At 50.9% G+C, this 25,214-nt stretch overlaps 1 protein-coding gene across 1 annotated transcript in view; it reads left to right on the forward strand.

Moving 5' to 3' along the window:
- The first annotated feature begins 11,722 nt into the window (after window positions 1-11,722).
- Tsnare1 (t-SNARE domain containing 1) overlaps window positions 11,723-25,214 on the forward strand; it is a 31,455-nt gene continuing 17,963 nt past the window's right edge. Inside the window, 3 exon segments of the mRNA XM_085831544.1 lie at window positions 11,723-11,780; window positions 12,361-12,729; window positions 12,732-12,858. Coding sequence (XP_085687670.1) covers window positions 11,723-11,780; window positions 12,361-12,729; window positions 12,732-12,858 — 554 coding nt within the window.

Raw genomic sequence — 25,214 nt, forward strand, 5'->3', positions numbered from 1 at the left:
TGTCAACCGCTGAGAAAGGTAGCCCCAGCTTGGGGGTACTTTATGGGAGTAGGTCCTGGAAAGTCTGGTAGCCGGGGCACAGAAACTGAAGTCAGAGCCTGGCTTGGGGTCCAGGACCTGGGACCCTAGTTGGGTACTAGGATAGCAGCACTAGGAGGTGGCAGTTTATTGGCTGGGGTCTCCTTGTCCCTGGGTCTGGGTGCTTTGTCTTGGATAAGGGCTTAGCTACTGGGGCAGAAGCAGCCTGAGGTAGGCGTTCCCTGGCACCCCCACTTCCTCTGGCACCCTGTAAACAGGATCTGGGCAGTGCAAGGACAGATGGCTCCCTTCAGACTGGAAGGGGTCTGAGGTCCCTGGGAAGAGGTGGCGCCAGCCTGGAGAGCCCAAGGCCGGAGGGTCTGGGAGCTGGCCTTGGCAGCAGTCATAGAAGCTGCATGGTTGGAGGCCTCCTTGGGAGCAAGTGAACATTGTCTCTGTGGTTTTTCTTCAGCCTCAGTAGGTTTGGGCCATTCTTGGGCACAACAGCCTAGCAGCTTCCGCCCACCCCTCTGGCCAGGCCCTACTGCCAGCTTCCGCCTGCCTGGGCTATGAACGGCTCTACAGCCTCTGTTCAGCTTCTCTTACAGATCACTGTTGCCCCAGTCTGACCTCAGTACACCCCGCTAGGGCCTCCTGGATGCCCACATGCCTGGTCCATTTCTTCCTGCCCCATCCTCTGGGGACTCAGTCCCTTTGTCCTTCACTCTTGGCTCCTACTAGATTCCCTTGCCTGTGTGTAGTCTCCAGTTCTGTCCTGCCTCCCTCTGGAGATCTTAGGCATGCTACAGAGACAGGCCTCATTGAGATTCAGAGCCAGTCCTGGATCCTTCCCTACCTTAGCTGAGTGCCTAGTGCCCTGGTGGCTGTCTCCCCATTGTCCTCTGCCTTCTGGTGCGTACGCCACTGTGCTTCACTCTGTTTGGCTTCAGCAGGCTCTTATGTCTGGAGCCCTGCTGGAGCTTGCAAGAGCAGGAGGCGCAGACTCATCCTCCTGGTGGCTGTAGTGTGTGATGGGCATTGTGCTTGCTTGGACAAAAATCTGCATACTGCAGTGAGTCTGATGGTCTTCTGCTGGGTTCCAAGCTCTATACTGCCTTCCAGCTGACCTTGAACAGGTGGAGCCTGAGCCTCTCTTTCTTAGAGCCCGTGTTTCTTACAAAGGAGCTGTGAGAAGATCACTGATGTAGGTGAGGTGACCTCCAGCTCCCTCGATTGAGATGTGGAGCCAGGTGTATCTTATCTGCCTCTTGGCTTTCCTGGTTCTTCAGTAAATAGGACTTATGTGAGCATTGGCCTTGAAGAGTTTGAGGGTACCCTGTGACCTCAGGGGTTAGTGCCTAACCCCTGAGGTCACTGTGTATCCCTTGTTTTCATAGCCCTACTCCCCTCAGTGAGAGAACAGAGATGGCTCTGTGATGGACCAGCATTGGAGTGTCCTTGAACTGTGGCAGAAGTGGTCCCCAGTTGAGATCCACCGGGACACATTTGATGGTCACACAGGGTGGTTGGCTAAGACACTTGAATGGGGCTGGCCCTCAAGGTGACTTGAGATGGCACCCAGTGTCCCCAGAATGCAGGGGTGCCTGACAGACAAGGCCCATATGGGAATCTAAGGTGAGGCATGGCAAGAGGGTAGGCTGGCTGGTTGAGAAGATGGGGGTAGGACCTGGTTGCAGGATATGGGCAGAGGCAGAGAGGAAGGTGGGGGGCACAGTGTGGGCAAAGGCACTGGGGTTGGAGACAGCCTTGGTGCTGATGAGTGGGATCCCAGAAAGCAAGCTAGGATGGAGGAAGCTCTGAAGTTGCAGTGATCTGGCTTGCAAAGGCCAGAGAGGGCACTGGAACCCGCAGACCATCAGTGAGAGGCTCTGCAATAGTCTGAACTATAGACTCAAACCACGTTGGTTGACTTTGGGAGGGCTGGTGTGGTAGAGGGCTCAAGTTTTGTGCTGGGGCTGTAAGATGCATGCGATTTTGATTGGTCCAGCAGAATGCCTGTGGGTCTTGCTGTCTCCCGGAGATGGGTATGGGTCTGTTGGATCCTAGCATCCACCTGGAGCACAGAATGGCTGGCTAGGTGGTCGAGGACACAAACTAGTATTTCCTATTCTTTAGACCAGCTTTTTGTGTAGCACCACAGCTCTCTGTGTTCCTATCAACTACCTGCCTTCCTTTCAACTTCTGGGCAAACAAGTTCATCATGGAGCAAAATGAAATTACAAGTCTGAGCTGGTGATATTGCCCCTTTCTGTCACAGCCTGTGCATATGCCTTAGCCTGCAGCCACACAGACAGCTTTTGCTTCTCCCAGGTCCTGGGGCTGGCTCCTCCAGTCCTTTTCCAGTCTTCCCGCTTGTCTTCAGGCCACAGAGAGACCCTAGCCTTGGCATATAAAGCCAGTCTGAGGCTCAAACACCTTCTCACCTCGCTGCCAAGGGTCACCTGCCTTTCATAGACACTTGTCAGCTCACCTTGCTTCCTCAGGAACCTGTCAGACTGCTCTGCAGTCCTGGAACTCATACTGGCCTCAAACTCACAGATCTGCCCCGTCTCTGCTTCCCAAGTGTTGGCATCAAAGGTGTGCACCGCCACCACCTGGAGGTGCACTCTGCAGGCTGAGAGTGAGCACTCCTGCTACTCCAGGGTGTTCCTGTTTGAACCTGGCTTGGTTCATCACTCTCGTCTATAGATTCTCCCTTAGGTGGTTTCTCTGACTGTCCCCACTCTGTGTCCAGTCAGCTGTCCTTTCTTTACGCATGGCCATTTACTTTCTGGTGTGAGAGGTCATAGCCCTGTCTACCTGCTTTCTCAGTAAGTGTTTATGACTGGTCCTCTACTCCTGCTGACAGCCAGTTCCATGTGTTCTCTCTACCCTCCCAGCCCTCAACCCAGCTTTCTCTGAGGCCAGAGGACATTATTAACACTGTTCCTGGAGCACAGTGGCTGTGCTGGACCAGTGTGTGGGATGACTGGCCCACACAGCCACCCAGAGCAGAGTGTATGTGTCAAGGACCCAGGGCCCCTGCGTTTCCCCACCTGGCTCCTATCTGCCTAGGTTCCTGCAGCCTCCTCTGTTTCCAGACACTTTTGTCTGACTGATGTTTTGTTGGGAATCTTACACACGCAGCTTAATACTTTAAAGTTATACAAGCAGAGAGTTTAGGGAGTAAACGAGCTCTACAAGATTAATTAAGAACATCGTAATCCCCGGTGCCTCTCCACGGCCTCCCCAGAGGAGCGCTTTTCACTAGATTCCTTTGATGTTTATCTTTTCTCTAAATGATGAGTTCTATTGCTGCTTGATTTAAAAAAAATCGTTTAGGCATTATTTATTGACTTGCGAGAGGAGAGCTCCAGTTTCTGCCTCTCACGGTCATGTGCACACTCACAGACGTGTTCTCACACAGCGAAGGCACACACGTCTGCACACATCACACACAGCATGTAGAGAGGCACGCGCATGCCTGTTGTTCTCCAGCTCCTGTCTCCCCTCTGCTCTTGCCTGGCATTTGTAAGGGTCTCTCCGTGTAGGTTGGATGTCCTTCAGAGGCTCTTACCGAAGCCCCGCCTGCCTCCAGTTCCTTCTGCCTCATGTTCTTGCCTCAGTGGTCCAGTCATCCCTTTCATCTTCCCGATGTCTCTCCAGAAGCTTCCGCAGGACCTGGTCAACAAGCCTCCACCTTGCCTAGTCACAGTCTTTGCCCTGGTTGCCCTTCATCTCTCTGTGGATTCGGACAGTCTGAGCCAGCCTTTCATTAGCCACTGGATAAAGCCTTCCTTTAAGTCTCATGGGGTTAAAGGGCCCTGGTGCGTTCCTCTGGGGCCTGACACAATAGGTAGAGTAGCCAGACCCCTGGACCTGTCTCTGATGTGACATAGTAGGGCTGGGTCCAGGACCAGAGTGCCTAGACCCCAAACCTCTCTCTGCCAGTTTCCAGCTGTGTGGCTGTGGGCAGGTTGTTCCTCCGGTCTGCTTCTGTCTCCACATCTGTCAGGTCTGAATTGAGAGGCTGAGCCCGTGAACAGCCAACTCACATGCCTGCATGTGCAGCATGTACTGACTGCTGACTGCTACCGGCCACCATTCCTGCTTCCTTTAAAGAGCTAGTCTCTGCTCCATTCCCAGCCCTGCTCCCCATGTCAGAGGTCTCTCCTGATGCAGTCCTGCCATAGGGACCACTCTACTCTATGGACACTTAGAGCTGTTGTCCCGTGTCCCTCACACCAACAGACATCTATCTCCTTCTTCCATTGAGGTTGTTTTGTGTCACTTCTCCAGAAGCACCGAGAAAGTAAAGGAGGGGAGAATACAAAGCTGGAGGCAGCCGCTGGCACCCGCCTCAGGCTCAGAGTTGTCCCGGAGACCCATGGAGGCTCCACAGGGCGAGGTGATGATGGAAGAGGAGTCTGCAGAGCTTGCAGTTGTCCTGGAACCACTAAAGAATTAGGCAGGTCTAATGGGCAGATGTTTTTCAAAAGTAGACAGCCGATCTATCCCCTTCACCACTGCATCTCAGCCCCAGGCTGCAAGCACGGAGGTTATGCCTGATGAGCCACGGGGCAGCCAGCACGGATGACGGGGAGCGGCCTGGAGCTCCTGCAGAAACAGGTTAATACTGAACAGAGCTAGCCTAGGCCCACTGGCCAGCCCCTAGCATGGAGCTGTTGTGGCTGCAGCCTGTGCTGTTTGCCCTGATGCCTACAAATACAAACGTTGAGCCCACTAAGTCTGGTGGCAGGCCACCTGGGGCCAGGTTCTGTGTGAGTTCCTGGCTGCCACACATCTCCCTGACTCTGGGTAACAGCAGGATATCTAAGACTCTGTAATGGTCCAGTAGGTATGTAACTTCAGAAGTCAAAAGCCTCGAACTAGACTTTTTGAATGTAAAGCTTGTGTGTGTGTGTGTGTGTGTGTGTGTGTGTGTGTGTGTTTGTATCTCCATGTGACATTCTGCAGTTTCCAATGCCACTGCCAGGAATGAATATCCCAATGGAGAGGTGAGAAAGATGGAGGAACTGAGCGGCGAGTCTGTGGTGGAGACACGACAGTGGTGACAAGTGAGGGAAGACTGCAGTGGACATGGGGAACACGTTGTTGCTGATAGGACTCACAGGGTGGTGTGCAGTCTGGAGCTTGCGCAGACTCTGGCCCCCAAAGGCACTGCCAAGATGCCAGATCAGCCTGGTTCGTAGCAACAACGGGGTGTTCTAGATGAAGAATCTCTGTGGTCTGTGTAGGCCCCGGAAACTATGTTGGTATCCACGGTCCATTGCTCCAGGTTATACCGAAGCAGAATAACCCAAATGTCTGTGGTCTGGGCTGCCATGGGAGGCTAAGGCCTGTGCTACCACCTGAGGCTAGTGGAAATCTGTAATCTGTGTTACTGCAAGAGGCCATATTAGTGTGCATGTTTGGGTTGCCACCAGAGACCATGTTGATGTGAGTGGTCTGTGCTGCCATCAGAGGCCACGCTGGGGTCGGTGGCACATGCTGACACCAGAGACCATGTGGATGTTCATGGTCCAGGCTACCACCAGAAAAACCATGTAGAAGTCCATAATCCCTGCTCCTGCTGACTGTAAAGGGCAAGGAAGCTACTTTTGAAGTGGTATCAATGACTGCGAACTCATAATTGAGAAAAAGGGACATAGAATGTTTCTATGACAACCCTTAACCCCCCTCTTTCCCCAGAGTAACAGCTAGACAAGAGAACATTGAAGAGAACGCTTACAAATTGTGATAAGGATGCTGAGGCATAGCTCTCCACAGTCGATGGCTTCTGGTGGAGTGTGGGTGGAGAAGGACTCAGTTGTATTTAAGGGGCTAGCCACAGATCATGCTCCTGTGAGTACATAGCCTATACAAATTTCACTTTTCTTTCTCTCCATCCTCCTTTTCTTCTTCCTCTCCATCCTCCTCCTCTTCTGCCTTTCCTCTTCCTCCTCCTCTTCTTCCTCTTCTCCCTTCTCCTCATTTTATTCTTGGAGGACGATCACAGGATGGGTAGACCTGGGATAACTTCATGGGTGTGATGGGGTGCCTAATGTGAAATTGTCAAATAATGAATAAAAATGTTATGTTGTTAAAAAAGAAAGAAAGGAAGAAAAGGAAGGCAGGCAGGCAGGCAGGCAGGCAGGCAGGCAGGCAGGAGCAAATGGAGGCCTAATGACATCATATAGGTCCTAGGATACAAAGCCTAAGGGAGAGGACTCTGAAATATTTTGGGGGTCCCCTAAGCCTTTCCTCTGCCAGCGGCCTCCCACTGTGGTGCTGGCTTTCTTCCTGGGCTGCAGCTGGAGCTGTGCAGCCTGGCCTGGATGCAGATGTGAGTTCTTGCAGATTCCTCCTCTTTGCTTTGTTTTGGAAGGTGTATGTTGTTTTGGTCAACAGTGATAGGCTTCTTGTTATTTACTTCAAAATAAGCTAATACGCAATTGGGAAGAAGTCACTTTTAGTTTCGAACAGAGTAAATTCTGTTGATAGAATTGCATGTACCAGAGTGTGCGGAGTTCCCAATTCTCAGCACTACCACGGGTGCCAGAAGCTGAAATGGCTAGAGCTTCTGCTAAGTACATGCCCTGCTAGGCTGAGCACAGGCTCGTGTATGTGGTGGACATAACGGAGGAGCGTGCAGAGACCCAGCGATCCAAAGCATGAGCTGGGAGGGCCTGTGTGGGTAAGGAGCTAGGAGAGCAGGGCTCACAATGTGGGTAATTGTGAGTGTGTTTACATTTATTGATTTTTTTTGTATGTGGCGGGAGGAGTAGCGGAGCCTGTGAGCCATAGAGTTCACATGGAAGCCAGAAGAAAGTTTGCAGGAGTTGGCTCTTTGCTTCTACTAAGTTTGTTCCAATGGTCAGACTCAAGACAGATGATCCGTTTACCTCCTGAGCCACCTTACAGGCCCATCCATTTGTTTGTTTGTTTTTCAATTATGTGTCTATGTATTTGTGCATGCAGTGCAGAACCCCTGGGGGACCAGAAGAGGGCATTGGATCCCTCTGAGCTGGACTTATAGGCGGTTGTGAGCCACCTGATGTGAGTCCTAGGTACTAGATTTGAGTCTCCTCCCTTATCTCCTCTCCGTGATCTTTCTAGAGGGCCACCTGATGTGAGTCCTAGATTTGAGTCTACTCCCTTATCCCCTCTCTGTGATCTTTCTAGAGGTAGCCAGAGAGCTTCTTCCTAGAGTCCTTGAGAGAGAAATTAGGGCACACTCTCTTCTTGGCCCTGTTTCACTCTGCCCATTTGTTCACAGGTAGAACAAATGGCCACCTACAATAACCATTCGATCAAGGTCACAGCTCTGGGGCCCTAGGAATGGGTGTAGAGGAGCCAGGTGGGCCTGCGTTGGCCTGTGCTCTGAGTCCTGACCCTGAACTCTTCCTTCCTCCTTTCCCTCCCCGTCTCTCTGGGATTTTGTGGTTTTCTGTTCAGCCAGGAGGCTTCCTGCCTGCCCTGCCTACCAGAAGCTATCCTCTGAATCCATCACCAGCACGGGTGACTTGGGGAGCCATGGATCTTCTGAGGGACCCTCATAGGTACAGCAGATGCCCAGAGGTGGGCAGGTGGTGGCAGTGTTGGCTCCACCAGGTCACACCTCTGAGGAGTGACCAGCACTGGTGATAACTGAGACTTGGGTACTCTAGGAGAGGAGGGATAGTGCTGCTCTGTGTGGGGTGCCCACTGCTGGAATGTTCTAAGCATTTAGGGGTGCGGCTGAGGGACAGATGATTTTGGTTGGACAGGGCCAACATGGAGTGCCATGCCTTCTTCCATGTGTCCAGGCAGCAGGTGAGGGCTTAAGTGGGGTACAGGAGATCTGGGTTTCAGGGGTGTTAGGTGACAGTGTTCTTGGGGTGCTGAGTGTTTAAAGGGTATATACTTATACGCAGTGTGTGCTCTTTAGATGCTCACAGATCATATCCATGGTCTGAAGATGGCTGACAAGTATACTCTGTCACTCACCTTTTCCAGCCTAGCTCCTGCATTCCTAGTCCCGAACCCTGCTTCTCCCTGCTTGCTTTTCCCCCTTAGTTTAATCTCTCTGCACGTTTCCTTATTGGTGCCTTTCTGGGTCTGGCATGCTTTGGGGCTTTATCGAGTGGGCTCAGCTACTACACGGGTCTGGTGTGCTGCCCTCGTTCTTGATCTGCTGCCTGTTGGTGTGACACGGAGCTGTCATGCTTTAGCTTTCCCCATTGTCTATTCTGCTGGGCGCATACGAGGGCCACTCTGCTCATTCTACACCCCAGGGACATATTAGGTGACTTTCTGTTCCCTGGCACCACTGTTCCTGTTGCTGAGCCCCACAAAGGTGCCCAGAGGCACTGACGTGTGGAGGAGGGGTGAAGTCTCCTTCTCAGCCGTTGGTCTGATATGGATTGTGTGTCTGCTGGGTAAACATGGGGGAGATCCACGTGCCTGCCATTCAGTCTTCAGTCTTTGTATTGACAGTCTTCTTCTGTCCCGTTCTCCAGGAAAGGCCTGTGCACTTTTCCATAAAGATCCTATGCATCATTTCTTAACTTTATAAAAAATCCTAAGAGTATTTTCGCTGTTACCAGTGGCAGGGTTCCGAATATTTTTTTTCAAGTGTTTGTTGCTGGTATGCACACATATTTAGTTTGTGTGTGTGTGTGTGTGTGTGTGTGTGTGTGTGTGTGTGTGTGTAAAGCGAAATCTGGAGTTCTTTCTTAATTTAAGGTTTTGTTTCTTAACTTTATAGATATGGTAACTTTCACATACACAAAAGAGAGATGGTGACATAGTAGCTCACTTCTGTCCCCTTTGTCCCCTGTCACTGCTGCCTCCTCTGATTAGTTGGTCAGGTCTCATTTGAACCTTTCTCTCTCTTTTGTCTCATCTACTAACATCTCTGCACGTCTCTGTGAGGTCAGTGCCAGGCAATGCTGCTCAGCAGTCGTGCGCTGAGGCAGGCGTTGAGCTCTCAGGATTGTTGTGGGAGGCAGGCCTGGCAGACCACACATCCTCAGCCTTCTGGGTCCTTCCACATCTCCACACTTACCCCCGTCCTTTTCCTTTTTGCCCTTGAAGTTTATTTGTTGAAGGAGCCAGCTTTTCCTGTGAAGTGTAATTGAGTTCCTCCCCAGCCATTTTGCTGAAGTCTTTCTTATGAATTGCAGTAATTTGTCTGTGAGATCTTTTTGAGTTTGCTCTGAGCGTGTTTGTGAACAGGGCAGTTTTCTCTTCCAGCAGTTTCACCTGCTCATGCTTTCCCTTCTCCCTGAACTGGCTGGGGACTGTTTTCAGATATTGGACTGACACGGGACCTCGTGTGCCTCTTGATAAGCCATTAAGTCCCAGTGAGTGGGCAGTGATCAGTCTCATGGAGCCTCATGGCAAAGCTGGAGGTGCTTCGAGTCCTCACTGGACAGTAGATATGGGTAGGATGTCTAATACTGCACCATCTGTCCTGTGCACACATCGCTTGTGTAGACATGGAGGAATGCAAAGTTACAGACATCTGCCCCTCCAGTTCCCCCCGTGAGGCATGCTGAAGCCACCCAGTGCATGCCACTAGGGGACGTGCCACACATTACCAGCCCAGAAAATGCCACCATTCAAAATCCTAAGTGCATGAGTAAATGGATCTGTGTTTCAGCTGTAAGGCCACCATGAGACATGTCACCTTGTCACACTATTGTAGCATAAACACCTGTTGGGGACTGTCACTCCTCTGAATTCATAAAGGAAGGGATGTGTGCTCCTAGAACCTTCCTGATATTTTGCTGCATAACCGTTTTGGGCATAGAAGCATTTTGACGTCAGTCTTCCAAGCTGTGAAAAACCATTCCTGTAATTTTGTTTCTTCTTGGGGCAGTTTTAAAATGTGTCTGTCTCACCCAGGCATTCAGAGTTATTGAAGTAAAAATTGTACACTGTGCCTCTCCTTGCCGGCGTCCAGAGGTCAGTACTGCCGAGAGCAAGTGTAGAGCCTCGTTCTGACCCCAGTGCCTCGGCTGTGCCTCTTGGCAGCTTGGTTTCACCTAAAGATGGAACCAGGTAGACTCCATCCCCAAGGCCTTGCAGGGGCTGGGTGAACTGCTCCCTTCTAAGCACCAGCAGCCAGGGCTGCAGAGGAAGGCTCTGCTTTGGAACGTGGTCTACACAGGGTTTCAGCCCCTTTCCTCTCACCCCTGGGACCTGTGTGCTTGCTACTGTTGGCTCCCTAGGTCACTGTTTCTCCCAGTTCCCTTCCTGAGTTAGAGTTGATGTTCCGTAGGTCTCAGCTTAGGTTATTTTTTACCTTCCCTCCTCCTGCCTGTGGCTTTTGTCTCTGGACTCTCAGGTTGGGTGTTTACCTTATGCATATTCAGTCCTTGGCTTTTATTCTTCATTAAGAAAGGCGTTTAAAGCTATAAATTTTCAAAGGCTCACCGCTTTAATTGAATATCACACATTTTTAGAAAACATGTAACATGTTACATCTTTGTTCGGTAATAAATATTTTCCCGATTCCCACTGTGATTTTTCTCTTTGACCCAGGAATTATTTTGAAGTGGATCTCATCCTTTCCAAGAGTGTTTGCCTTCTCAGATGTCTTTTTTTTTTTTTTAACGATTTTAAAGCAGACAAGCCTGGCCGAGGTTCCTTCAACAAGCGCCCGCCGTGCAGAGGCGTTGGAGTTCTCATGTGGGGGTTGTTAGGGATGTCTGGTGTTCCTGGGTCTGCCTCCTCCTGCTGCCTTCTGTCCTGGGTGGCCCCGGGAGGCTCCTGTAGGGCTGGCCCTAGAGCTGGGGAGGCCTTCCAGGGAGGAAGGTGGGAATACATACATGGTTCTGCAATGGAGAACAGAGCTATTCGCTGCTGACACTGCAGTCCCTTCATGCATTACCTCAGCGTCCTCTCTCCATGCCCACCCCCAGTTCTCATGTGGAACCCCCTCAAGACAGCAGGCTGCAGACAGATGCTTAGGGTCTCCACCAAGTGGTTTTGTTCCGGCATGCAACCCCCCGCCCCCTTGTCAGTTGTGATGGGCTGAAAGGCAGGTCTCTGGTTTAGAGAAGGTAAGTGTGTATCTGAGAACCCAAGAGCGCTAGTGCCTACGTCTACAAATGCCATTACAGTACATGAAAATTAAGACACAGTCTCAATGTGGCCCGTAACTGTGTCGGGCCTACTGGGACTGGAGCTGGGGAGAGTGACTGCGCTTCTGCACTGGGCTTCCTCAGCCCGGTTGTTGGAAAAGTGAGGTTTTAGAGCAGAGATCCCTAGAATATGTGAGTCTGTGCTGGGGTGTTGTAGCAGTACGGGTTGCAGTTAGATACACTTTTCAGTTTTTGTGATTTTTGTCAGACTGGTGATAGCTGTCCCTAGCTTTGTCCATGGACCACATCTGAGGTATCTTGCTGTAATGATTTTGTCCAGCTTGGGGGCCAACTCTCAGAAGAACTGTGGCTCTGGGGATAGTCTGGAACAGGTGGCATTCTGAACTCGGTGCTAGCTTTGAGCCCAGTGAGAATGAGAAGTAGAGTGATCAGGGAGGGCTTCCTGTAGGAGTTGGTCCTGCCTAGTGCCCTGACTCTTTCACTCCAGAACCTGCAGAGTGGGCTAGTGAGGGGGATTGGGCTGTGGTGTGTCGTTGAGGAGGCACAGGTGAAGTGAGACCTGTACAGGTGGTCTGGGTGGACATCCCCCATGCTAAAGAAGACCCATCTACATGCCCCAGGAACACTGGCCCACAGGAAGGGCAGGCTTCTTCCCAGTGGAGCTCCAAGGTACCTCTGTTTTACTCAAGGGTCTTTCAGTTTGGGCATGGGAGGGCTCTGCTCCTGCCTTTGGAAAACCTTTGTCTCTATCAAGCCATCCCTTGGTAACAGATCCCCTGCTTGGGGGAAGACATGGCGTTGTTATGGAGGAAGCTACTATGGGATGACAGGGAGTCCAGCGTGGACCCCTGTTCTGTGAATGGGCAGGCTATGGGTCCTGATTAGCTGTGAGCTGTGGTGAGCTTCAACCACACTGCCTCCCAGCTGTCTGCCCTGCACCTGCGGGAGCCACAGCATTGCCCACCAGACACCTGACATGCAGCTGGCAGGCCTGTCAGGACGGTAGGCCCGTCCCTGCCAGTCTACTCTGATGGTCACTACGACAGCCAGGCTGAGACACCATGGCCTAGAAGTAAAGCGTCTTGTGTCACCTAGCTAGAAGGTCTTGTATACAGGCCTCTAGACAGGGGTGTAGAGGGGTTGTGAACTGGGATGGGCAACTGTGTCCTGGCCTGAAAGATGCTGAAGAGGCTTTCATGAGCTCCCCACTTCCAAGGCCACAGACACCCACATTTTGGTGTCTTTCCAGGGCCAGGGGTGTCCCCTGAAGGCAGCCAGATACCAGAGGCCACCTTGCCTTCCATGGGCCAAGGAAAGACTCTACCACTGGGCTCCATGGCTGATGGCAGGACCTAGCACACCACTCATGCCAAAGGAAGGAAGCCCGACCTCTGCCTTCAGAAGACCAAGGTCATCAAGCACCACCGGCTGCTGTCTGAGTCAGGGCTGCTGAAATCTGAGCCCACCCACAGGCACCACATGTGGATCCAGATCCTACAGGCCTGGGCCACTGCCACCAAGATGCAGTGGGACTCGAAGCACAAGTGGGTCGACCTGTGTGCTGTTGTGTGGCACAAGTTGGGTGAACTCCCAAAGGTGCCTCTTGGCCCAGGCTCTGGCCTCAGCTCTGGCTCACACCCGTGGAGCAGGCAGTAGCTAAGATGTTCCTGTGTCAGGCCCTGCTCCCTGAGGGTTTCTGCCAGGGCTGCCCACAGGCAGCTTGCCTGCTGGACCACCAGTCTGGCCTGTAGAAAGGTAGCCCTGCCTTAGCTGCCTAGCGTGTACCTTCCTTCTAGGTGACCGGCTCTTGCCTTTTCTCCTCACTGTCCTCACTACCTCTGTAACCATCTGGAATGTTCTTATTCAGGCGTTCTCTGATCCAGTCACTCGCTCACTTGTCCACCCATCTGCTCACCTCAAGATGCTTTCAAGATCGGTGACACTTGTGACTGAACAACTGACCAACCGCCTTGCTAGCTCTCAGCTCTTCCAGCGTCTTACCCAGTTCTGGACAGAGCTGAGTGGAGACAGAGTTCCCTGCTGGGACCTCAGTCACTTGGGCTATGATATAAGATACACGTTGGCACACAGCTAAGACACAGCCCCCTTCACACAGGGCTCTAACATTCTAGCCCTATGTGATGTGCCGATACTGTTCTGACCCATCCCTGCCACACAGAATGCTCAGTAACTTCTGATTTATCCTCAGAGCTGTGGTGTGAAACATGAAATGCTGCCAGTTACTTTTAAAAAACGAGATGGGGCCTCACTGTGTGCTGCAGGCTGGCCCAAACTCCTGGGTTCAGGTGACCCTCTCTCTGTAGCCACCCAGGAGTGGGAGGAACAAGTGTGAGAGATACTGTGCTGGCCCTGCCTGCTTATCATCCTTAGCAGAGATGTCCTTCCTGGCAGGCCCATCACTACAGCGTTGGGTGGGTGCAAGCAGGACCTGGAAGGTGGAGTCTACTCAACAGCCAGTCTTAGTCTTCCAGGCTGGGCTCTGTTCGGCACCTGGCAGCTTGAGGAGGCCAACAGAGGTAAGTGCAGACTCGAAGCCCTGGAGCATATTAGGTGGGGTGCAGGCACTGGAGTAGCCAGGCTGATGTGTGGACATGAATAGTGCCAGGGCTGTGGCAGCTGCAGATGAGCTGGACAGGAGGTCCGGTCCCTGTGTGTGGTTCTGACTGCCGGGGTGTGTGACTGCTGTCCAGACAGGTCACAGCACAAAGGCTAGACTGGTTCCCGGAGCTCAGGGCTAGCTTGGGATACCTGCTCAGATTTACCCTCCCAACCACTGCCCAAGTGAGGACATAGAAGACTGAGATATCCCATGCCCGTGGTTGCAGCAAAACTGGAAGTACTTAAGAGGGGGTCTGGGCAGAGCTTGAGGCTGGCCCCTATTATTTATCTATTTTATTCTGCCCCCCTGTCTTCTGCCTTCCCTCCCTTCTTTCCTTCTTCCCTGCCCCTCTGTTTCTCTATGTATGTGTATGCATTCAAGTGCATGTGTGTATGTGTGTGTGTGTATGTGCATACTGTGTGTTCATGTGCATGTGGGCATATGAGGTTAACCTAGGGTTGCTGCGTTCCATGGGAGCCAATCACCTTGTTTTTTTGAGACAAGATCTCCCTTTGGCCTGGAGCTTGCTGATTAGGCTGGCTGACTGGTCAGTAAGCCCATCTGTCTCTACATCCCAGTGCTCGGATCCCTAGTACCCCTTCATACCTGGCCTTTTATGTGGTTTGGGGGATGGAGTTCACAGCCCTTGTGCTTGCACAGTGAGCACTTCACCCACGAAGCTGTGTCTCTAGCCCCTTATAGAGATAATATTCATGTATTGAAATTCTCCATCTTATCCCCCTCCCACACTTTTCTTCCCTCCAGTCCTGTACATGCCAGGCACCTGCTTTACCCTGGGCTACACCTCCAGCTCCCCCCACCCTTTTCCAAATGCAAGTTTCATGGTTTTCAGCATCTCTTTTCTTTTGTGTGGTTGTCATCCCATCCAACTCCAGTGCATCCCTGTGATTCCAGAGGCAGTCAGTACCTTTGGTAGCTGGTGTAGCCCCTTCCTCTGCTCTAGCCCTCGACAGCCCGTGGACTGTCTGCCTTGTCTTTGCTTCTGGTGGTTCCTCTAAATAGTACATTCCGACTGTGTGTCTTCTCTGTGACTTGGAGGTTTACTCCTCTATGGATGGAGGTTTGTCTGCCATGGTCTTAAGAATCAGTGTGCCACAAGCTCTGTGGTGGCGCCTTCCTCATTCTGACTTAACTTATTCTCATTCCTCCTAGGTTATAGAGCTTGCTTGGTCTTAGTGTTATTCCTGAACCATGACCTTGCTGCCCACATTTTCCCTAATAGCTGTCTGCTTTCCTGGGATGCATTGTGCCCCGAGTCTGGGCACAGGCTTAGTCCTGCCCTGGCACTCCTGTGGCATAAGATCACTCATGCCACCTCACCAGTCTCATTGTTTGTTCTGCTTGGTAAGCTGTCCCCAGCTTTCTTTGGTCCTCGGTCCAGTATGCTTTGGGAGCTAGGCTCTCATCATACCTGCTAGGGACATTGATGTTTGGCATCAGGGTGCAATGGTGTGTAAGATCACAGGGAGGAGCAGAGCTTGTAAGGACACAGGTGTGGAACTTCTGGCTAGTAAGGTGCCCAGTCGAATGCCAGTGCATGAGCCCACGTAGTCTGAGGCCCTGCCCTATGGCAGTCTCATCTTTGGCATTTCTTCTTAGCAGATCCCCCTTGGAGCTCAATTCCTGATCCCATAGGCTCCCGAGTCTTGTCCGGAAGCCTTTGAGCACAGCCTGCCTCCTCAGGGATCCACAAGCATTCTCTCACCCTAAAGACCATCACCCACTATGCATGTGCTTGAGGCTTCTCAGCTTGGCTCACACCAGGAAACTCTCCTCTTCTTACTTGCACAGACAGCACTGTGCACAGAGCCCATGCCAGCAATCACCTTGGGCAAGTACCACTGAGAGCCAAGAGCATCCTTTAGTGCCACTCCTTGGTGAAGCAGTTTATGCCTTTTTGTAGATCTGACTTTGTCCTCTGCCTCCAGAGAGCCTCCACAGCTGTTCACTAAGGCCTTTGGTTTGCCTTGAAACATGGAAAAGGATAGAGCTGCATGCAGCAGCAGGTGGGGGGTGGGGTGGCCAGTCTTCGGGATACTTAGTCACCACACGTTATTACTCTATATCCCGTTCCTGCTGCAGGCAGACCACGACATGTGCTGTTGCAAGACAGGGTGTGCTGGATAGTTTTATGTCATCTTGACATAAAGTCATCTGAGAGGAGGGGACCTCGTGAGATCAGGCTGCAGGCATGTCTGTAGGGTATTTTCTTAAATAGAGCATGATGGGAGAGGGCCCAGCCCATCGTGGGTGATGTCATCCCCAGGCTGGTGGTCCTGGGTTCTATAAGAAAGCAGGCTAAGCAAGCCAGAGGGAGAAAGCCAATAAGTAGCACTCCTCCACAGCCTCTGCATCAGCTCCTGCCTCCAGGCTCTTGCCCTGTTCGAATTCCTGTCCTGGTCCCCTTCAGTGATGAACAGTGATGTAGACACATAAGCCAGATAAATCCTTTCGTCCCCAGGTTGCTTTGGTCAAGCTGTTTCATCACAACAATGTTAACCCTAACTAGGATGGAAGGGACGCAGGTCAGGGACACCCCCTTCGTCCTAGTGCTCAGGATGTTGATTGTGCCCGTCACACCAAAGGCCAGAGTAAAACATGGAGGAAGGAGGAAAGCATCAAGAGGCTGACATTTTATTTTATATTTTACTGAGTGTGGGAGTCAGTACCTAGGTAGAGTAAAAGAGGCTTCCCTAAGCCGGTGCATCCTGTTTCTTCTAGGAAGAACCGAGGCACGGGGTCCCCCTCTTGACCTCTCTTGAGGATGGGGCAGAGCCATGGTATGGCTTCCTTCTGGCTTTGTGAAAGCCAGGCCTCCTGGACAGTGGCTGCCCCCAGGGAGTTCTTGAAGCCTCAGGAGACAGACTTGTCATAGTCCACATTCTGATCTGCGTATGCTATCTGGAGCTGTGCTGCGCGTTGTGTTTCTGCTGAACCTCATGAGTCCAGCAGGGGCCTGACCAAGTGAGGTGAGACAATGGAAGATGTCTGTGCTGAGGTTTAGCCAGGAGACCACGCCCCAGGAGCATGGTGGCTGTGTGGAGCCACACTGCCAGGTGTTCGTGGTTACCTGATGTCCTTAGGGTGTGTCCTGAGTTGTACTTTATACTGATCTCAGCATGGCCCGCTGACCTTGCTAGGCTAGGTGAGCCTTGGGCTGGGTAGCTGGGCATGGGACATCGGGGCAGGGTGGAAGCAGGCATGGTGGCTCTGATGGAGAATAGAGGTGCATTATTCTGCATATGCTCTGCTTCATCCAAGTGTCCACAGATGCATGACCACAGATCGTGCATGTACATGTCATACATATACAGAGTATACCTCTGTGATACCTGCCAGTCACCGTGTCACACCCACCAATGGAGGGAGAGGGCTTCCCATGCTATAACTGTGGCTTCTCCACACTGCTTCCAATATTGACTACTTTTGACACTTAGTCTCCAGCTCCTCACTCCTGGCTCTGGCCCCCTGACCTTCCTTCCTGCTCAATGGGAGCGCAGTTTAGGTTGGCTTCATCTCTGGGTCCCATCCTCTCGGTGTACTTTCTTTGTTTCCAGGATCATTGTGAAAACTTTGTATGGCAAAGGTTTCTACTTTTTCCTGATTCTTTGTGAATTTCCCATCATGCACCCCGATCCCACTCATTATACACCATCCCTTTGTACCTGCCCTCCACCCTTACAACCTTCCTCTCCAAAGGAATAAGAAGATAGAATAATAAAAAGAAATCTTGCCATGGAGGCTGTAGTGTGTTACAGTGTCTTATACAGTATACCGGTTTGTCCACGCTTCTTGTGTTCACTGCAGTGAGTCCTTGGCCTGTTTGGAGGCTTCTGGCTTCTGCTACACTATCAATACTGGGTCCTCCCAGGGATGTCCTGTTGCTGTCCTGTGTCATGGAGATCCTGCAGCTTTGGTTCTGCAGGACTGGCCCTTTCACACGCTCCAGCAGTTTATAGCTGTGGTAGATGTTGGGGTAGGCCAACTCAAAGCCCTGGATCTGGGTCTGGGTGATGGCTGAGTCGGTCAGCACGCCAGCTCGCCTGTGTTCCTCTCACTAGGGCCAGCTCTCCTACACTGCCCTGGCTTCCTTGCTCACCCAGTGTTGCAGCAGGGGGCAGGGCCAGCTTACCCACCCCATGTCACCCATCTTGGTTAACAGTACTGTGCTGCCCAGGTGAGGTGCAGGGCCTACTGTCCTGAGTCCTCCAGCTCTCGAGACCTCAGGGCTAGTTCTCCCACCTGCCCCAGGCAGGGAGGGGCCAGGGTAGGAAAGCCATCTTTCACCCAAGCCACCCCATGGCTGACTAGGGGCAGGGCCAGCTCTTCCATGATCATGCCCTCAAGGTTGACTCCCCAACTCCCCTGCCAATCACAGTCAGTTCTACTTTGCTCCCCCTGCGAGGGGCAGGACAGCTCAATATAGTGCCTCAGGCAAGGCATCTGCATGGTCCTTGGTGGTAACAGGAGCCTGGGACATCAACAAAGACTCTAGCTACATATGCAGACGTGGCTCTGGCAGCAGCCTGGGCCTGGATGTCCCCATGGCCTCAGGTGGCAGAGCAGGCCATTCAGATCAGCATGCCCACCCCCCTCAGCAGTACATCCCTCCCATATCTACAGGCTGTCCAGTGTTAGCACAGACCACAGGCATTTGCTTAGCCTTTGGTGGTAATTCAGGTCACAGACATTGACACAGATCCCAGTTGCAGCAGGACCATGGACCCTGACATGGCCCTTGGTGGCAGCCCCGGGCCAAAACCCCACCATGGCCTCCTCATATCTGCCTGTTTCTCACAGCTAGCTCCACCTTTCTCCACAGTGTATGAACCCTCAGATTCACTTTTTCTTCTATCTATCATATACATCATCTTTCCTATGTCTCCATCACACATTTGGCCATTGGAATGGCACCTGCCACAGGCACTTGGGTGTCTGGGTGTCTTTTCTTCTGGCCTCCTAGGGCCGACGGTACTGGGGCAGGCACTTGGTTGTCTTTCTTCCTCTCTTCTGCTGCCCCAGCAGGGGTGAGGATTCTACTCTTTCTTCAGGAGTTTTGACACCTACCTAGGAGAGGAGTTGCTGGTTATGTCACTGGGGTGACTCGGAAAGAAATGGCCTTTTGTGAAAGGTGCTGAGCAGCAGGCGCTCACTGGCTCTCCACCCTCACGGGGCCACGCTGGGTGCTGGTGATCTCAGTCACTGCACGTGGCTTTGAATCTGCACTCTCCTCATGGGCATTGGGCATTTGCACTCTCTCCGTGTCTGTCTGTTCAGCCCCATTGTTGCTGTTCTCTTGGGTTCTCATGATGTGAGTTTGCCTCCTCTGTACACAAGGGCTTTGTCAGATGCCTGTAATTGAAGATTTTCCTGTAGACTATGGCTTATGTTACTTCTCTTAACTGTGGCCTATTGAAGGTTATGCACTTTGCTCTTTGGATCATTCCTTCGATGCTTTTCCTGTTTGTATGCTGCCTGAGAAGACTTTGACCAGCACAGGGTTACTTAGTGTCCTCTTCTCATGTCATTGCAGATGTTGAAGCTCCAACATGCATGTCTGCGATGCACACTGCTTCTCTCTGTGTGAGGAAATTTGAGGTCTTGTTGGCTGAGAGGTAGTTCTTTCTCTGTGGCTCACTTAGCTCTCGTCTCCTTCCATCCAGGTGGGTGTTTGTCTGAATTGCTGCTTCCGCCAGAGTCGCACCGTCCTGATTGCAGGGTCTGTAAAAATGCGGCTTGAAATAGGTTGGGAAATGATCCCTCCATTTTCTGAGGAGTTTATGCAGGATCAACGTGATCTTTCCTGTAAACATTTGGCTGAATTTGCCAGGGAAGCCTTCTCAGTCTGGAGTTTCCATTGGGAGAGAGGCTGAACCGTAGTTCAGTTTCCCTCAGGCTGCAGTGGTGCCCACGGTGTCTGCTGCTTCTCAAGTGACCTGATTTTTAGAGGCCTTACACATCTCAAGTAAACTGTCAGAACAGTGGAACATGGTGTGCCCTCTTCCTGTCTGTAGGATCTGCAGTGGTGTCTCCCCTTCTATGGTTGGTGTTGCTGGTCTGTATTGGTCCCCTACCCCTCCTCTCTACCCCTCCCTCCCTCCGTCCTTCCCTCCCTCCCTTCTTCCTTTCTCCCGTATGTGTGTTCTCTCTCTCTCTCTCTCTCTCTCTCTCTCTCTCTCTCTCTCTCTCTCTGTGTGTGTGTGTGTGTGTGTGTGTGTGTGTGTGTGTGTGTGTGTAGACAGGGTCTGGCTGTGTAGTCCTGGCTGACATCTAGCTTCCTACATAGAACACGCTGACCGGGAAGTCAGGACCTCATGGTGATCCTTGTTTGTCTGCCTCCCAGCTGCTGGGATTCTAGGATTCTGAGTGTGTGCTACCACACCCAGGATTGCTCTTTTGTTTTGATTGTCTGGTATAACTTTATTGTTTTAGATAATCCAAGATAGAATTGGAGTTAATGCCACTAACGCAAAGTTATCAATTTCTAAGAAGCAGGCTCTGGTTGCATTGATTCTTCTCTGATGTTGGTTGATTTTTTTTTTCATCTTCTTTGCTTTCTCCCTTCTGCTTCTTTTGGGTCAGACTTGGCTTTTGTTATTTTTAGTTCGTCAACTGAGACAATTCTTCTTATCTGATACATGTTCGTAGATATAAATTTCCCTCTGTGTATTGTTTTACTTGTATACATTAAGCATACCATTTCCAGTTTATGCAGTTCATATTTTCGGATTTGCCTTGTAATTTCTTGTTTTACTTACTTATTAAAAGAGTGTGCCGCCTAATTTTAGATAGCTACGTGTATTCACAGGCACTTTTGTGCTGTTAATTGTTAACTCTCTTCTGTTCGAAGGATGTGATTTTTTTCTATGGTAACTGCTGTTATAAACATGTAGAGACTCGCTTTATGGCCTGAAACATGACAGGTCCTAATGAGCATCCTCATGTCCTGTCGGGAGGGTGTGCTTTACCCCTGTTGGGTGGCATTGACCAGTGCTGTGTTCAAGTCTCTGTGTCCTCACTGACTTCTGTCCACTTGCTCTGTTGTCTGCCATGACTTACCTCTGGCTGTGAGTTTGCAGTTTCTCCTCCCAGCCCTGTCCATTTGCCTTCCCCTATGCTCAAGCTGTGTTCCTAGGTGTGTTCCGTTTTTCATTCAACCTCATGCAAATGTCCTTCTCTTGTCCCTGGCTGTATTGGTTCTGAACTCCGCTATCTGATGTCAGTTTGTCCACTGTGTATTTTCCATCCCTTCCACCTAGCCATATCTGTTCTGTAGTAGAGTTATGCCACATTCTGTGTGAGTTCTTGCTTCTCACCACCTCGGTTGGCAGCCTCTGCTCTGTGATTGAGTTCATGCTGTTGGATGGAGCCTGTGGAAACTGGAAGGCTTCGTGTCTCACCTCTATTATGAAGTAGTACAGGAACATTTCAAATGTGCAGCTGAAGAATGGATCATTTTATTTAATTTCAGTTCTTTACACTTTACTTTCAGACTCTACCCTGGCTAGGGGTTGCTGGCCTGGCCACCTCCTGTCTAGCTTTTTTCATCCATGCTGCAAATGTCAGGGGTTGCTTCCACTCTGCCCACTTGATGCATGCTTTCCAACATTTGGTTGGAGCAGGCTCTCACCTTTTGGTTTATAGACCATAACTATCTACTCAGCACCTATAATTGAAATATATTTTCAGTATTTCAATATGGTGGTCTCCCTTTTCCTATCCCTCCCTTTCTTGGAGCAATTGATCAATTGATTAGTATCCGTTTTTACCATTATTAGGGCTTAGTAGTGATTTCTATGTACTATCTTAGTGGTTGCTTTCTAGTTCACAGTATGTACCTTTAACTCTTAGGCCCGCCTTCAAACCTACGCCCCTCTGCCTGTACAGCTCTTGCTGCCCTTGTTCATTCATAAGTATTTTGTCTGTTCCCACCAGTATGCTAATAGCCATCATTAATGTTATTACCAATCTTACTTTAACAGGCAATTTTCCTTTAGATACACAGAAGTGAGAAGATGCCGTCTAAACCTCTCTCCCTCTGCACCATCCTGGCTTTCTTCAGCTCTTTATTTAGACTGAGATTTCCTTTGCTTGGTGCTTCTGACCTGAATAACTTACTTCAACACATTCTGTGGTGCACATTTGGTTGGAACAGGCTCTCACTCTTTATTTGTAGAAAATAAATATCTACTCCACATCTATTTTTGAAATAGATTTCCAGTGAGTATAAGGTTCAGTTGGAAGGTTTCGTTTCCCTTTCTTTCTGTATTTAAAGGTGCTACACGTTACCATCTCCCTCCGACCCACCATAAGCCCCGTGTGCTGGGCGGGTCCTCCTCTGCCCTTGGGAGCTGTCTGCTTTCCAGTGGCCTCAGTGTGGCTTATTGCCTGGGGCTTATGACACTTAGCTGCTTCAGTTTATAGTTTCGTAGTATTTGGATGCTTTTGATCATTCATTTCGAAGTCTCTTTTGGTTGCTCGCTTATGTGCCCCTCTTCCCATCTGTGCCCTGGACTTTGGGGTGTGGCCAGGGATCCTCCACCTCCTTTCCTTGGCCTTTTTTTTTTTTTGGTTTAGTTTCTCCTGTCCTTTTTCCTGCCCACTAGCCCCTTTATTTTACTCCATGATTACCCACTAGCTGTCGACAGTTACTTCCAGTATTCCCGCTGCTTCAGCCCTTCCCCTGGTGCTGAAGGCTGCACTCAGGCCATGGCCACTGAGTCGCATTCCCTTCACATATTTATTTTAGCCCTCTCTGGGCTTACAGCTCCCTGGGATCCTTGCTCCCCTGAAATTGTTCTTTCCTTGGCTCCATGGGGCTTTGACTTGTATAGGCACAAATCTGTGCCTGGCTGGAGGCTGGTGCCCCGGGGTAGAGCTCCAGAGTGCCTCGTTTGCGGCCCTCTCACTGGCTGTACCAGCCCGCTTGTAGCGGCTATGCCTCATCGTGCCTAGGTTGACTTGGTAAACCTCAGAAGCTGTTGAGTCTTCTAGGGGCCACTCCTTGCTCAGCAGGCTCATGGGAGCAGCTCGTTTTTCTCTTACTCACAGAATTACAGCACTGTAATGAATATGGTCACAGGTCAGAGAGTCCTTTCTGGTGTTTGATGGGTTTCCAGCAATAAGAGGGATCTCCGGCCGGCTTAGGGCCATGCTTCAGAAGAATGGGGTTTGGCTTAGTTTTGCCTCAGTCTGTATGCAGCCTAGGCTGGTCTGGAACTCTCCATCTTACAGCTTCGGCTTCCGGCTTCCGAGTACCGCAGAGAAGTGACTATCACACCTGACAGCCACAAAGGACCAGAGCTAGGCCCCTCCCTCCCTCAGGGCCCAGCTACAATTCTGCCTTCTCGGCAGGCCTCGTGTGGTTGGCAGAGATACCAGCCCTACAGAGTCTGTGCTGCTTCCTCTCAGTTCAGCGTTGGCCTGCCATTTGCCTGTGTTGGTACAGCACTGGCCATGGGGTATGTAGGGACGTTGCAGGCTCGTTAAGAGACATTAGATGCAGCATGCCAGAGCGGAGCGGTGAGGTATACTGGGAGCTTTCCAGGCTCTGGAAAAGGAAACCCTCTCAGTTTCTAGAGGCTGGAAATAGAGAAACTAGTTTGACCCAGACTATTATGGTGAGAACTACCCACATAATTTCTCCTTGCAGGAGCTCGAGGCCCTGTAGCCTCTTTCCCCGTCAGAGAAAGCCTTGCCTTCTCTAGGTGGGCCATAGGCATAGGGCTTTTACCACCAGACTAGGCAAAGAAGGACTGGGTGGAGCTTGGCTTGACACAGAGAGGAAGCGGGCTGGAATAGACTGCGCAGAAGGGGACATGTGGCCTGTGAAGAGTCGGTATCTCAGGAGGAGGTCAACCCCTAGGACTCTTCAGCAATTCTAGTGTGAATACGGAGGGCTCATAGGGCTTTCTTACCTTTGAGAGGAAAACAGGCTGTGGTACTGCAGTCAGCCATGTGCAGCTACCTCCCCTGGCTCTGGTTCCCCATCACATTCTGACTCCACTCCTGGACCAATTCGGCTCCTTTGTCTGAGCACTGTCCTCGCCACAAACACTTGTCACTTGGCTGCAACACCTTCACGGGGTCTGTAGGCCGCCTGATGGACAGGGCACAGCCTGAGGCTTGGCAGTTGATGGCTAGCAGTAGTGTAGCTGGTGGCCAGGAGTGCCCAGCAGTGAGCCTACTCCCTGAAGCATCAGGCCACTAGGGAACATGGTAAAGACAGTGTCCATACTGGGTTGGTCTTTCCAGGAGATGGTCCCATGTAGGGTAGCTGAGGCATGCCTCCACCTGCAGCTAAAGTCCTTGTAAGAACATCATTCGAGTGTCTCATGTGTCCTTGCCTAGGCAGCATACGGTTGGGGGGCCAGTGTGCACTTGGAGTCTACTTGCTCTCATGGTTGTCCAGCTGTTCACTATGCCCATGGCAGGAGCAGGGGCAGCCTCTCACATCTAGATGGTTGTTGTTTTCATCATGCCCAGCCAGCCGCCTTGCCCTTTCTTCTGAGTTCCCATTTACACATGATGAATTGCTCAGAGATCAAGTGTGCATTCTGGGAATTCTACTTTTTTTTATGGTACCTGGGATTGAACTCAGGTCCTGTCACACTAGCCAAGCATCCTTTAAGCTAAATAAATCCCCAGGCCTCTGTTCTGGGCATCCTGACAAATTCCTGTGCCTTTTTATTCTTATATCATCTGCTCCTGACTGTTGGGCACTCGTGCCTGTCCATCTTCTTCTGTCACCTGCTCCTGACTGTTGTGCCCTTGTGCCTGTCCAGCTTCCAGGGCTCCTTGCCACTGGCATTTTCCTAGCTCTGACAAAGTTTCTGTGGCATCCTTAGGTCACGGCAGGCCTATGCCCAGCCTGCACATCATCGGTACAAGAGGCCTTGCCAGTTATTTTTCCTCATAGCAGAGTGATTTTTTTGATGCTTCCATAGTGTTCTTAAGATTTTCTTAAATTGGTATAGAATTTTTCTAGCACTGAAGTCATCAGTTCAGACATGTTGATGATGTATCAGTGTTCTTAGCATATTTATTCATATCCTGGTTTTATTTCTGTTTCTGTAAAAAAAAATACCCCAAGAAAAAAGTAACTTCGGGGTAAAAGGTTTATTTTCATTCACAATGTCAAGTTGTAGTTGAGACTGCAGGAAAGCCGTGGTGGCAGGAACTTGAAGCAGTCAGTCACATCATAGTCAAAAGCAGAGAAGGAATGGATGTATACATGCTTACTGCTCAGCTTCCCTTCCCTTCTCCTATTCCAAGGTGCTATGAATACAGAATCTGGAATGTGAATTTCCTCAGGGAGGCTGGGGTCCAAGGAGCATACAGGAAACTTCAAGGACCTAGAATATGTCTTGTGCTGAGCTTTTATTAGAAACAACTGATGCAAAGATACTATGTGTGCAGATACCATGTGGGGAGATTATACTATGTGTGCAGATACCATGTGG

The sequence above is a fragment of the Mus caroli genome, unplaced genomic scaffold (genome assembly GCF_978045245.1).
Source record: "Mus caroli unplaced genomic scaffold, Mus_caroli_1 scaffold_16, whole genome shotgun sequence".
NCBI classification, from domain to species: Eukaryota; Metazoa; Chordata; class Mammalia; order Rodentia; family Muridae; genus Mus; species Mus caroli.